At 43.1% G+C, this 13,430-nt stretch overlaps 1 protein-coding gene across 2 annotated transcripts in view; it reads right to left on the bottom strand.

Moving 5' to 3' along the window:
• Positions 1-13,430, bottom strand: part of DIS3L2 (DIS3 like 3'-5' exoribonuclease 2) — a 264,327-nt gene that overhangs the window by 228,439 nt on the left and 22,458 nt on the right. For both annotated transcript variants that reach the window (XM_075938150.2, XM_075938149.2), the window contains 3 exons: positions 8,559-8,717; positions 8,129-8,271; positions 2,054-2,107 (listed from right to left, as the gene is read on the bottom strand). In XM_075938150.2, the coding sequence (XP_075794265.2) occupies positions 2,054-2,107; positions 8,129-8,271; positions 8,559-8,610 (249 nt within the window). In that variant the 5' untranslated portion in view covers positions 8,611-8,717. The remainder of the gene's footprint in view (positions 1-2,053; positions 2,108-8,128; positions 8,272-8,558; positions 8,718-13,430) is intronic.

Here is a 13,430-nt window from a genome sequence, read left to right as displayed (position 1 = left end):
TGGGATTTCCCATTTTTCGTCTCCTTCCCCCCCCCCCCAAACCAATTCTCCAATCTACAAACAGTCATCTTTTTGCATTACTAATGTAATTACAATGGGCTTTGACTGCAACATGGTACTGGGGTAACTTGAAAGGCCTAAATTCCAGTGAGGTACTTACGCTGTATTTGTCACAATTGTGTCAAAGCACATTACAGCTTGTGAGAGGATCAGATGCTCTGCCCTCATCTCCCGTTCAGTAAGATGTTTTATTACTATCAAGCCTTCATCAAACAACAATAGCAGGCGTTTACACTTCTATCTGATGGCAGGGAGACTGGTGGCCATTCTAATCTCTTCCGGAAATAAGTTCTACAGACATGGGTGAGCCACCAAGAAAACTTCGTCTCTTGTGTTCAAGTGTCTTACTCTTCAGGATGACTATTCCCCCACACAAAATATCATTGCTACTAGAAGCAGTCAGGATTGCCGCGCGGGAGACAGCATTCTAATAGCTTGGGTCTATCCCATGGAAGGCTTTGATGAGAATGCCTTTTCCTTGGACTCTGCATTCAACAGCAAGACAGTGTACAGAGCAGCAGTGTGGAAAAACATGCACCTAGGGACTTGTGGCATTCAAGTGGCCTATTGCTTCACTTGAACCAAAATAAGCATAAGGCAGCCAGTGGTGCTGTTTGTGAGATTTAACCCAGGAAGAAAACAGACTCATGGCTGAAATGCAGCCCTTAACTAACATCCCAGTGCCTGTATATTCCAGAACACAAACTGTGAGTGATCTGCTTCACCATGAGGTAATAACTGAGCACCTGTGGGAGTTAGGCTAGAGCTCTTTGCTTGTGTACACAGTTGGACTTAATGTTTAGCTAGTGTTTTGTGGTTTAATAGGATAGGTTTAACAGTCTACACTTACCTCATTCAAGAGAGCAACCAGAGAGGAGTACAGTGTATTTCCCAGTGACATACCACTACTGTCAGTGTCGGTTTCAGGAAGCATTGGAGACCACTATTATGAATTTCCTCTCCAGTGACTCTCAAGAATCATCTCCTTTAGCTCAAATAATATAAGTCTTCCACTATGGAAAGAGGCTTAAATATCATTTTCTATGACAGACCAACGAGAGACGCTAACATAGATCTCTGGACTTTTAATCCTGGCTCCAAAAGAATGATGCACAAAAAGTAGTAAATGTAGTAACACAATCAACTACTCAGTGTCTGAGCAAGGCCCTTTTTTTCCTCTACCTCCAAAGAAAACCTAATTCAATATGAAACACACTGTCACGTTAGGAGCAAAACTTCAGTCAAGGCACTATGAAATAACTGTCCTCAACTTCACCAGCAGTAAGGTAACCTTGCCTAAAGGAGGCCCTTGAAATAACAAGAGTCCTTCCATTAAATGAATCACTGATTTAAAAAAATGGTCCCATGTGATAGCAATGAACCTCAACCCAAGCTATACACCAACAAGTCTGCAAAAGGTTGTCATTAATACAAAACAGTGATTTTCAACCTGTGATCTGTACATGCCTCAGGAACTGCAGACTATTCCCAAAGGGGCCTGCACCTCCATTCAAAAAAAAAAAAAAAAAAAATTGTAGGAGTCCACAAATGAGAAAAGTTTGCGCAAAAGCAGGAACATTAGAAGGAACTGTGCATAGTACTTTTGGACCAACTTTCCAAATTAGCTCATGCAGCAAATTGAAAATGGACAGCATATTTGTTCAGGAAAGATTACGTTAAATCGGTGGAAAATCCATAAATCCTCTGTAGCCACAGACCAAGGGTTTACAATTACACTAACTGGTGGTCCTCAAACCTGGGTTCAGCTGGTGTCTTTGGGCTAGAAACAAGTGTTCCCAATTTCATCACAAGTTCAGAGACATGAAGTAGCACTTTGCAGTGTTAAAAACAGATTTATTCACACTATGTACATACCTTAGGATTTATTTTAATATATCCTAACACAAATCAAAGTGACATTTCTTATGCAGTACAACTACTACGTTCATACACATTAATTTATGGTCTACAGAGAATTATAAATTACACTTACTGGAGATGGAATGAAGGCTTCATGGTATTTTTTAGGATTTATTCTCAGGGCTCCCTTAAAAAAAAAAAAGAATCAAGATTATGTCTGGAACATTAGTTGTATGTATTATTAGTTAAACTGGATGTCTATGGATAATATATTTACTTTGAAACGAGAGATACAGCTGAATTTCCACTGCAAAGCTTAAATGTTGACATTAGTACCTGCCTGTTTGAACCATTTCAATCGACAGCTAAGTAATACTGTCCACCCAGACACAACTCCTTCCTCTATGCGCCACCTCCCTAACAGCTAGAGGCCAGGGGGTTCAGATGTGATTCTGTAAAACAATACACCACAAACCAGAGTACTCCAAAAATGGTTTTAATATAGATGCAGAAAATATTACTCATTCCAATAGGAGATACGCTAGTGTGCCACGTTTTCCCATTTGCTGTTATACATCCCACCATTCCACCAAATAAATGGTGGTTCAACAAATTCCTTCTGAAATCCTTTGCTGCTGCTGGTTCTTTAGGCAGCCAAGAAACTGGGTGTGCTCTCTTCCTTAGCACCCACCTCCTTCTCAAAGGTCACAACACTTGTTCAGAAAGAACAAACAAACATCACAGAACATCCCCTGGTTTTGATGATGATGATGTTTTGTGCCCTGTTTTTGTGGGGGTCAGGTTGATTTTGCTTTAAAAAGTTATTTAGTATATTTTGTGGAGACAGTTGTGAGGAACGATTGGGCAAGGAGACAAGTTTCGTCCAACACTGGGTCAGGTTAGAATCTTACGGGGCTTCAACTACACTTTTGGATTGTCCACTACCATGGACAGTAATAACTCTGTAGTAAGAAAAATGTAAAGGGTGAACTGAAAGAATTTTCCAAAAATAAGCATTTGCGAGCCAACATCAATAACAGGTATAGGTATCGTTATTAACAAATAATGTTTACATCAGAGAGGACATTCAGTTTCTGCTTCCTCATATTACAGCGTGAAGAGACAAAAGGGACATTTGAACAGTGGCTGTTTCGGAACGCTGACATTTCAATTCTAAGGGCATCCTGGGAATTGTAGTTTAGATGACTAATTAAAACATTTACTAGATTTTACTCTTATAAAATGAGACAATACTAACTACAGTTGCATTAATAAAGTACTTTGCTTTTGATGTGAAACTTTAAAGCCTTTTTCATCAATGTATTTGGAATGTCTTCAGTTACTAACATGAAATTTATACCATCTGTGTTTAGCAATCATAGGCATCTTTCATTGGAACTGCTTCCTTATAAATTTGATGCAGCATATTATTTTTAATGTATTCTAGGAAGGGATCTGAATATAGGGAAATAATCTCTTCACACCTAAAAGCACTGCAGGCTTGAGGAGAAATTTGCTTTGTTTGTTTGAAATCACCAAGAGCATGAGGACCAAGGTATTCCTTGTTAGTCTGAATCTGCAAAAGCGGCGAGGAGTCCTGTGGCACCTTATAGACTAACTGAAGTGTTGGAGCATAAGCTTTCGTAGGCAAAGACCCACTTCGTCAGATGCATGTACATGCATCTGACGAAGTGGGTCTTTGCCTACGAAAGCTTATGCTCCAACACTTCAGTTAGTCTATAAGGTGCCACAGGACTCCTCGCTGCTCAAGGTATTCCTTGTTCTTCAGATCTTATTTGTGCACTTTGTGGCAAACGATCTTATTTTAGGTCTTATTTTACAGTACTGTCAATATTGAGATTACTCACATCACATGCACAAAGCAGGGCAGTGGCAAGAAAACAAAGTCCTATAAGCATGGAAAATACCCTTGGGAAGCAAGGGATTCTTCAAGCACAGACAAAATGAGATCTATTGCACTGTGTTTAGCCTCCATTAGGAATTATGGCACCCCTTTAAAGGACAGAAAAGGTCTTCCTTCCAGAGAGACAGTCAGTCATCAAATCATCCAGCTTCTAGTTGGAGACTGAAGGCAGTTACTGGTACTCACAAGAGGGAGAACAGCTTTTACAATGTGTCAGTCAATTCCAGGTCCCGGCATCTCACCAGCAATGTAGAAGCAAACCAGAAAGCCTCCTGTGTCACTCAAAATCAATCCCTTTGGATAATTAGGGCCAGACTGTCAGAGCCATGCACAAATGTCCAATGTGCACGTGAAAAATCAGGTTTTGTATACATAGCAAATTAGGTGCCTCACTAGCTGTGTGCACAAATACCTAATTTGTGAAAGCATACTGAGCAGCAAAATGTTACCTCCTTTAAAATATAAAAGCTCAACATATGTTATGTAGTTATGACAAGCATCAGAACTCTTATGTCAGTAGTATTAAAATACTTTTCCTCTAGCTCTTTCCTTTAAGCAAGGAACTCCCAAAGTTTATCTTATAAAGCAGATGGCCCCTATTATCTGTGCCTATGAAAATCCTATTTACAATGTTGTGCATTTCACGCTGTGATATCATATCTGGAACCAGTCACTCTCCCCATCTGCAACGAACAACTGTTCTCATATGTGTATTAGGGGCTGAAGTTCTGGCTGAACAGTCTCATGATGTCACACTCAGGCAGTATTATTTTACAGTAACTTGCAAACAATGGCTGCTATATTTATCAATGTTTTCATGTCAGCAAAGCCAGCGTTTTGGGAGGACCAGATTGCAGCACGGATTTTAAAACATCTCTTGATAGTTCAGGTTGACCTCACTTCACCAAAGAAGTCCTTAAACGTACTAATTTTCCTAAGAGGTTAGGAAACTCTGGATTTCCCAACTTTTTCACTTCTTCCAGTGAAGCAGGGCAACAGAAAGATATGTAGACAAAACTTCAAGAATTCCAAATCAAACGTTATATGTAGGACATCCTAACATGCAGGCACAGATCAGTGTTTGCGGAAAGCAAAGAAAGGCACTGTCCAAATATCTATACATTGCGAAGGGCTGCTTAAAAAAAAACCTCCCTGAAAACCATATAAGGGAACCCTAGTTCCATACTAGTAAAGAAACTGCTTGCAAAAGGAAAGGTATTTGGATAGCCAAATATGGTTCAGCAGCTCTATAAATCACTCTGCTTACTAAAATGGACCCCATCACCTGCCCTCAGAGATCTTGTTTACTCTGCACTTACAGTCTCCTCACCTTGACCTGGAATGATGGCTAATGCATGGCAGGCTGATGGAAGGTCTTTCAGGTCATGCTACTTAACATACAGTGTGGCTCTGACAAAACAGATATCTATAGCCTTTCCATGGAAAAGGTATCCAATCTTGTTTAACTTGAGACCTGTGTGGATGATTCCAGAAAGCCTGCCTTGGGTCCATTTGCTCTTGCCAAGTAGTCTGCTACTCATGGAGATTGGAGATTGGGAAGGGGAAAATGATCCCAGATGTCCAATCTTGTGGCCAGATTAATTTAAGTGCGTCCTATGATCAGGTGAAATTCTGGGAATTTTGGAGGGCACTGCTCACCACACTATTAATTGAACCACATCTAGAATCAGGAGTCTCTGAAACATCTAATCCTGAGTGACTTCAGCGACCACGAACAGAAATGAACATAAGAACGGCCATACTAGGTCAGACCAAAAGTCCATCTAGCTCAGTATCCTGTCTGCCAACAGTCACCAATGCCAGATGCCCTAGAGGGACGGAACACAACAGGTAATCATCACATGAGCCATCTCTTGTCACCCATTTACAAACAGTCTAGAAACACCATTCCTACCATCCTGGCTAATAACTATTGATGAACCTAACATCCATGAATCTATCTAGTTCTTTTTCTAACCCTGTTAAAGTCCTACTCTTCACCACATCCTCTGGCAAGGAGTTCCACAGGTTGACTGTGTGATGAGTGAAGAAAAACTTCCTTTTGTTTGTTTTAAACCTTAAATGCTTCTACATTTTAATGATTTGGAATTGTTCAGCCTCTATGGAAGGCACAGGATTATCTCTGTTGGGTCTCCAATTCAAGCCAGTGGACACACTAGCCAGGATCTTCTAGAATATCTTGTTAAATTACACTGCCAGTCATCCTCAGACTTGTGCTCAGGGTCTTTCCTTGCTCCTGTTAAGATGACAAACATACTTGTTATATTCTATCCTCAGACATTCATGGACCCAATGAGATTCCAGAATATTCTGGGAGAATCTACTATTCATCCACACATTCACATTGCTGGTGGAAAAAAATCACTTGGCCACAGCTGTTGACACTGGTACCTGGATGTCTTCTTCCTAAGCACTGTAGTCACAGGTTATCATTGTGTGTTCTCTCAGGTTATCATAGTGTTGGGATGTCTTGTTTGTAGGGACTGATGGAGTAGCTCTTCAATATGTTCCGTCCTTCCTCAAAGGTCTCAGAGCAGTGCTGAATATCTGTTCATCTAACAAGGCTTCCATTTACAAAGTCTCAGAGGGTTTTATCCCTTCACCCTTTCTGTTCAGTGTGCATTTGAAGCTACAGGATAGGATTCTTGGTGAGAAAGATTTTGGGGTTACTATGTCTGTGATCACATACTCAGCTCTGCAGCCATCGAATCCAGGTTCTATGGTTTCAGTAGTTTTCCTCAGACAGAGAATTGGATGATAGGCACAACCCTAATAAGTCACACATGAAACTTCCTGTCCGAGAAAAACCTATGAATTGGACCGGAAGTTTCGTTATTTATAGAGAGCAGAGGCTTCTTTTGCTAGACTAATACAGTCGGAGGTCCTCTGAGAGACATCACCTCACTCAAATTCTCAGTACCAGCAGCAGCCTGATAGTGCCCTGGGCCCTCTGAGGAATATCTCTGAGGAAGATCCATGACTGGTGTCTCTATCTACCACTGCTTGACTGTGTTACAGAAACACGTTCTAAGGAATAGTCTTGAAGGCCACTCAGAAGCTCTGGTTGTTTCATTACACTGCTACAGCCTCTGGACTGTGGAGGACTTTTCTGATACAAGCACATAACAGGGGCTCCAATTCCTTCACTGGGTATTTGCTTCCAGGTGTGGAAGTCTGTGATGATTGGTCTGGGAACCATTATGAGGCCGCAATTGAAATCAGGCATGATGCTTTATATAATATTTTTACAAGAGCTCGAGTTGATCTGAAGTTGGGCTTCAAAGAGCAACTCTCTTACAACGTTAATCGTGGCATCCTGACCATCGACTGCAAAAATGTTTCAATTAGAGCTGGATGAAAATATTTGTAATAAGTTTGACAAAATGGTTTGAAACCTCCAAAATGTGTGAAACTGATTTAAAAAATGTGAGGCCACTGCCAGCCCTCATAAGGAGGTGTAGGAAGCACCACCCAGCCCCGCCCCAAGCTCTGTTCTGCATGGCCTTGGCTCCCAGCCCCAGCCTCAGCATGGCTCTGTACCTGTTTGGGGACCCAAACGCTGATACTGGAGGGGGAGCAGAGGCATACAAGTCACCAGCTCCTCCCACCCCCAACTTCAACTCTTGCTCCATCCCCAGCCTTACTCCCAACCCCTCCCACCCCCAACTTCAACTCTTGCTCTATCCCCAGCATTACTCCCAACCCCTCCCACCCCCAACCTCAACTCTTGCTCCATCCCCCGGCCTTGCTTTCAGCCCCAAATCAATCCCCAGCTGTGGCACCAGCCTCAGCTGCCTTATCCTGGTCCACGCCCCCTCACCCCTGCCCCAAGCCACAGGCCTGCTCCTGGCTCTGCAGGGGGCAGGAGCACACACAGAGGTATGGATGGGATGAGACCCTCAAAAAGCCTGGGGACCCCCACTACCTTACAGTGAACGTCTGTGAAGGCAACATCACAAAGGAGAATCAAAGACACTGCATCACCCTCTGCTCTCTTCGTTAACTATTTCAGTTATCTTATATACTCTGCAATGAGGCAGGGGTACTACTCAGCACATACTGAGTCACCTTCCATAGCAAACACATGCTTAATATGAACAGCTGAGGCACAGAAAGGGGAAAACTGCCTCTGAGAAACTAGATCACCACCAAACAAGACATAAATGCATTGTACTGAAAACTCCCAATATATTATGTGAACATCTATGATTTTTACAGGCTTATCTATATCACAAGAGCAACATCGTGTGATGTTCTAGGCACCTGGATAAGCTCTCCCCTTTTCAATCCTGCTGCAACATCTTCCCTTGACATGTAGGCTTCAAATACATTCTTCTTCCTCCCTCTCATGGGTTTACTCCGATTCTTCCTATCCCCTGGTGTCGAAGCAGCAGCATGGGGCTCTCCTGCAAATACAAATCCACAAACGTTACCTTTCTAGCCCAAGTCTGGATGTGTGTTTTAACAGCAGTCACCACAAAGCTTTGTACTCAAGGTTGAATCTTTGAGGGCCTCTTGCCTGGAATACCAACCCACTGCAACAAAATAACACAAGACTGGAGGGACCATCTCTTACAAATAATCAACAGCCTTTCACAGTTCCACTTTCACCCCGACCCCTCCTTTATCAGTGCCTCAGCCTGCATTTCAGAGCAGCTTATTTCTGAAGTGTATGCCCACTTTGTTTTAATACCTCTGGGAGGTCCCAGTTTTTTAGGGTTTATTCGACAGTCTGAATTGTTCATTGTTTCTGCCTGTGATTCAGAGAGTTGCCTCTTCCTATCGAAGTTCTGGGGAACTCTGGTTGATTCTGAGTTGTTTCTGGTTCTTGCAAAACTTCTCTTGTCTCCACCTAGAATCAAACACAGGTTTGTAATACAAGAAAAAAAAATGACCCACTTTGGTTGTGCTCATGTTCTCAGAGAATCAAAGTTAAATGTCGCACCCTATGTGCTATGTTCACTCCCCCAAAGAAAAGCCATTTTGACTAGGCCTTTCTTTCAGAGTTAACTTGCAATACAATCTGGGCCCTTCATAACTCTTCATTCCGCCATTAACTTATTTTACAACAAACTAAACGCTGAACATTCCTAAACAGAAGCTTGGATAAAGTATTTCCATAATCCCGTGAGATTTTTTTAGAATGTGCAAAAGGTGAAATAGTTCAAAACTTTTCAAAGTTGAACTTCCCAATCTCTCCCCTCCCCTCCGCCCATCAAACTCCCAGGTAGTGATGAAATTTAAATTCACTCAGAAGTCCATTACAAATATAAGAAGGGCAGAAGTGCAAAAGAAAACTAAAACTCTTTGAGATAACTAAGTAACTACCCAAGGAAATGTACTGAGGACTCAATACAATTACATATGTTGACAAAGCAAAATACATCCAGTTTGCTAAGAAAAGGCCATAATCATAAGGTGCCATTCGAGAAAGACTCACACTTTCCTTTCCTGTTGTCATCTCAGACCATCCTGACAGCCAGGAGAGCAAGCAAAAGCCTCCAAAACTTATGCCAATACTGTTTCATGGATCAGCAGATTGGAATGTGAGACAATGCAGCTGCCCCCCTTTGCCCTCCGCCTGGATATTGAACATGTCATCACAGCTCTCCCTTCCAGACCCTACTGGCTACAGGCCCAGGAACCAAGCCTGTACCTGCAAGTCTGAAAATGTATGGCGGCCAACTTATTTTGTTCACAGACTAGCCACGGTACAGTACAATTATAGTGTGTATAGTATGTCTAATAAACAAAACCCTCAAATGCTGGTAACTGAACAGCATAAGAAATAGAATAAGAATTATAGGCAAGGCAGAACTTTGTTCAGCAGTGATTTGAATGAAATGCTGAGCTACAGAGAGGCTGTTCCTCTGAACATCAAAAGTGACCACGCTGTGAGGAGCAAGGCCTGCTAGTTGAGCCGAGAAGAAAGAAAGTCAAACAACCTCTGAGGCTGGCTCAGGCAAGTCTATGGAGAGTTTAAGTACATCATCTAATCATGAGTGAGAGTCCCAAAGTGAACAGGGAACCTGTGGAGTAACAAAAATGAGAACAAAAAATGATTAAAGATCCAGAAAGTTTGACCTATAAAGAAGGATTGAAAAAATTGGGCTTGTTTAGTCTGGAGAAGAGACGACAGAAGAGGAACTCGATAACAGTTTATAAGGATATAAAAGATTGTTAAAAGGAGGAGGGTGAAAAATTGTTCTCCTTAATCTCTGAGGATAGGACAAGAACAATGGTCTTAAATTGCAGCAAGGTCACTGTAGTGAACATAAGAGAAACATTTCTGACAGTCGGGACGATTAAGCACTGGAATAAATTGCCTAGGGAGATTGTAGAATGTAGAATCTTCGTCACTGGAGATTTTTATGAACAGGTTAGACAAATATCTGTCTCAGATGGTCGAGTCAGGAATACGGATGTTAAAAATATAAAACATCATTAACCATGTAACTGATACAATTTCGATCAGTTACACAGTTAACTGGGCAGCCGCAGCTCCCAGTCCCATAGTGCTGCCAGGGCTGCCATGGCTTCCAGGCCTTTAGGGCTCCCAGTCGCGCTGAAAGAAGTCCCAAGCTTGCTTTGCCAGAAGAGGGACAGAGAGTAGAAAGGGATGAGTTAGCACAGATGTCTGGACACACAGATTAATACCAGCAAAGCATCATTATTTGAGGTGAAAGGCAGAGAGGAAGTAAACAGACGGCGTCAATCAAGAACTGAATTGCAAAAGACTCCATAAGAGAGATCTCTAGGTGCAAACAGTGAGCGGAACCATAACTCAGGGAGCCAGAGACACCTCCAGAGCCAAGAGAGTGATTCCCAGGGGATGGAAAGGTAAGTCCTGCAGGACAAGCCAAGACAGAAAAATCTGAGTGTGAAGAAGGTGGTTGATTACACAAACAGCAATTTCCAGGATACAGACAGAAACCCTTGTTCTCTCTAATTTTTCCCGCCCAATACGACAGTGATGTATCATGTGCCAACAGGTTGAGTGTGGGAGGGGGCTTAGACTTGGGGCGGAGGGTTGAGGGGCAGGAGTATAAGGGTTCTGGCTAGGGGTGTGGGCTCTGGGGTGGGGCTGGGGTTGAGGCGCTCAGGCCAAAAACAGATGATTGGAGTGCAGGGGTGTGAGGGCTCTGGGATGGTTCTAGGGATGAAGGGCTCAGGCATGGGATAGAGGGTTAATACAGAAAAACTCTGGTGGAGGTGTGAGCTCTGGGGTAGGCTGGGGCAGGGAGTGGGGTGGGTGGGTTTGAGGCAGGGGGCTCCAGGACTGGCCCAGGGTGGGGGGCTCTGAATCCTGGCCACTCTGGCCACGGTGGGGTGGTGGTCTTGGCTGCTCCAGCCAAAGCAGGAGGGCTCTGGGGCCAGGCTACCTGGTGGCAGTTGCGTTCAGGCCAGGGGAAAGGTGCCGACCTAGAGAACGTAGCCAGAAACCTATATAGAAATCTGTCCTGGATAATATGAGGGAAACAAAGGGGTAACTTTCTGAAGCACTTTGCTGTTTGGCTTTTCCTAACAGTTTCAAAGGCAGGTTTCAAGTATCAGAGGGGTAGCCGTGTTAGTCTGAATCTGCAAAAGCGACGAGGAGTCCTATGGCACCTTATAGACTAACTGAAGTGTAGGAGCATAAGCTTTCGTGGGCAAAGACCCACTTCGTCAGATACATGCATCTGACGAAGTGGGTCTTTGCCCACGAAAGCTTATGCTCCTACACTTCAGTTAGTCTATAAGGTGCCACAGGACTCCTCGTCGCAAAGGCAAGTTTATTTTTTACAGGTGTTTATGAAATGAATGATCACAATGGTATATTTTAGAAAGTAGAAGAATTATGGACAACTGGAGGAAATTTAGGCTGTGTCCAGACTCCATGCCTCCGTCGACGGAGGCATGTAGATTAGCCAGCTCGGAAGAGGGAAATGAAGCCGCGATTAAAATAATCGCGGCTTCATTTAAATTTAAATGGCTGCCCCGATCTGCCGATCAGCTGTTTGTCGGCAGATTGGGAGAGTCTGGACGCGATGCCCCGACAAAGAAGCCTTTCTTCATCGACACAGGTAAGCCTCGTGAAACCAGGTTTACCTGTGTCGATGAAGAAAGGCTTCTTTGTCGGGGCATCGCGTCCAGACTCTCCCGATCTGCCGACAAACAGCTGATCGGCAGATCGGGGCAGCCATTTAAATTTAAATGAAGCCGCGATTATTTTAATCGCGGCTTCATTTCCCTCTTCCGAGCTGGCTAATCTACATGCCTCCGTCGACGGAGGCATGGAGTCTGGACACAGCCATAGAGTGTAAGGGTATTAATAAAAGACCAGATGCTACAACAGGCAAGGGAATTACAAGAAGAAGGGACTAGATGGCTATAAAAAATGTGCCAGGAACTGGAGAATGAATAGGGGAGCTATTGGGAAGTCACAGTATTGCTATGAGTTAAGGAACCTTGAATAAAAGGGAACCAAAATCTTCACACTACACCAAGGAAAACCTGGGAGGGAAGAGAACGGAGGGTGTCGGAAAAGTGATAAGGAGTTTTGGAAATGAGCACCGGGCTACTTAGTCCCTTGAGTACTGCACGAATGGTCTTCACTAGCACACCTAGCTATCTAAATAGATTTATATTAGAATTAGACATTGCAGGCCAGGTGTGCATGACCACCGCCACAGGTACCAATGGATTACCGGTAGTGTGGTTCACCATCCTTTGCCAACATAGCTAAAATCAGCAATGCACAGGAACGTGAAAGGCAACCTCCCAGAGCCAAAGGGTGGCAAGTAGTCACTCCCAGGTAACAGAAACTTTAAAAACTTAAATATAGTGGTCTACTCTCCTGTGGTCCTTAGCATTCATTGGACTCAGATAAGCATATGGAACATTATGATGAAACGGACCACTTGAACGACATGATATATCATTCAGCATAGCTGGCAAACAAGCTACTTCTCATAACCATTTTCTGAAAGCATTTTGTAAAGGTGACACAAGCCATAAAACGTAGTTTTAAAATAAGAGATGCCTGTTTCAATCTACCTGATTGGAATGGATCAAATTATATATCAATGTTTTGCTTAGGGTGTGAAAGGTTAACCGATTAAATGGTTACCACTGCAGGCTGAAGAAGCTCCCCGCCTACCGCAGGCCCACAGGGGACTCACAGGGAGCCCACCAAATAGAGGGGCTGCTCTCATCCGGCAACAGAATTCACACTTTCACCTGCCACGACAAAACTTTGTCTTTCACCAGGGTAAGGGGGCTTTAAGCACCTGTGCACAACAAAAGTTTTGTTGATCAAGTGCAAGTGCAGACATACCCTAGATTTTTTTATTGTAGCCAATTAAAACCACAAGAGCTATTCAGAGGCAAAATAAAATTATTTAAATTGGAATTTAGCCAAGCCATTGGCCGCCACCCATAGCTTCTAAAAAGTGCGATATCGCTGTTAATTCATACAAAAAGCTATCAGGACCCTAAATTTAAGATTCCTGGAAAAGAGGGCCTCTATAGCAACCTGGTGCCCTTTAACAACTTGCTAGACTAACTCACCACTAACTCCAAAGGA

Source organism: Pelodiscus sinensis, chromosome 10 (assembly GCF_052426305.1).
Source record: "Pelodiscus sinensis isolate ZL-2025 chromosome 10, ASM5242630v1, whole genome shotgun sequence".
Classification (NCBI taxonomy): domain Eukaryota; kingdom Metazoa; phylum Chordata; order Testudines; family Trionychidae; genus Pelodiscus; species Pelodiscus sinensis.
This window is presented reverse-complemented; position numbering and strand designations above follow the sequence as displayed.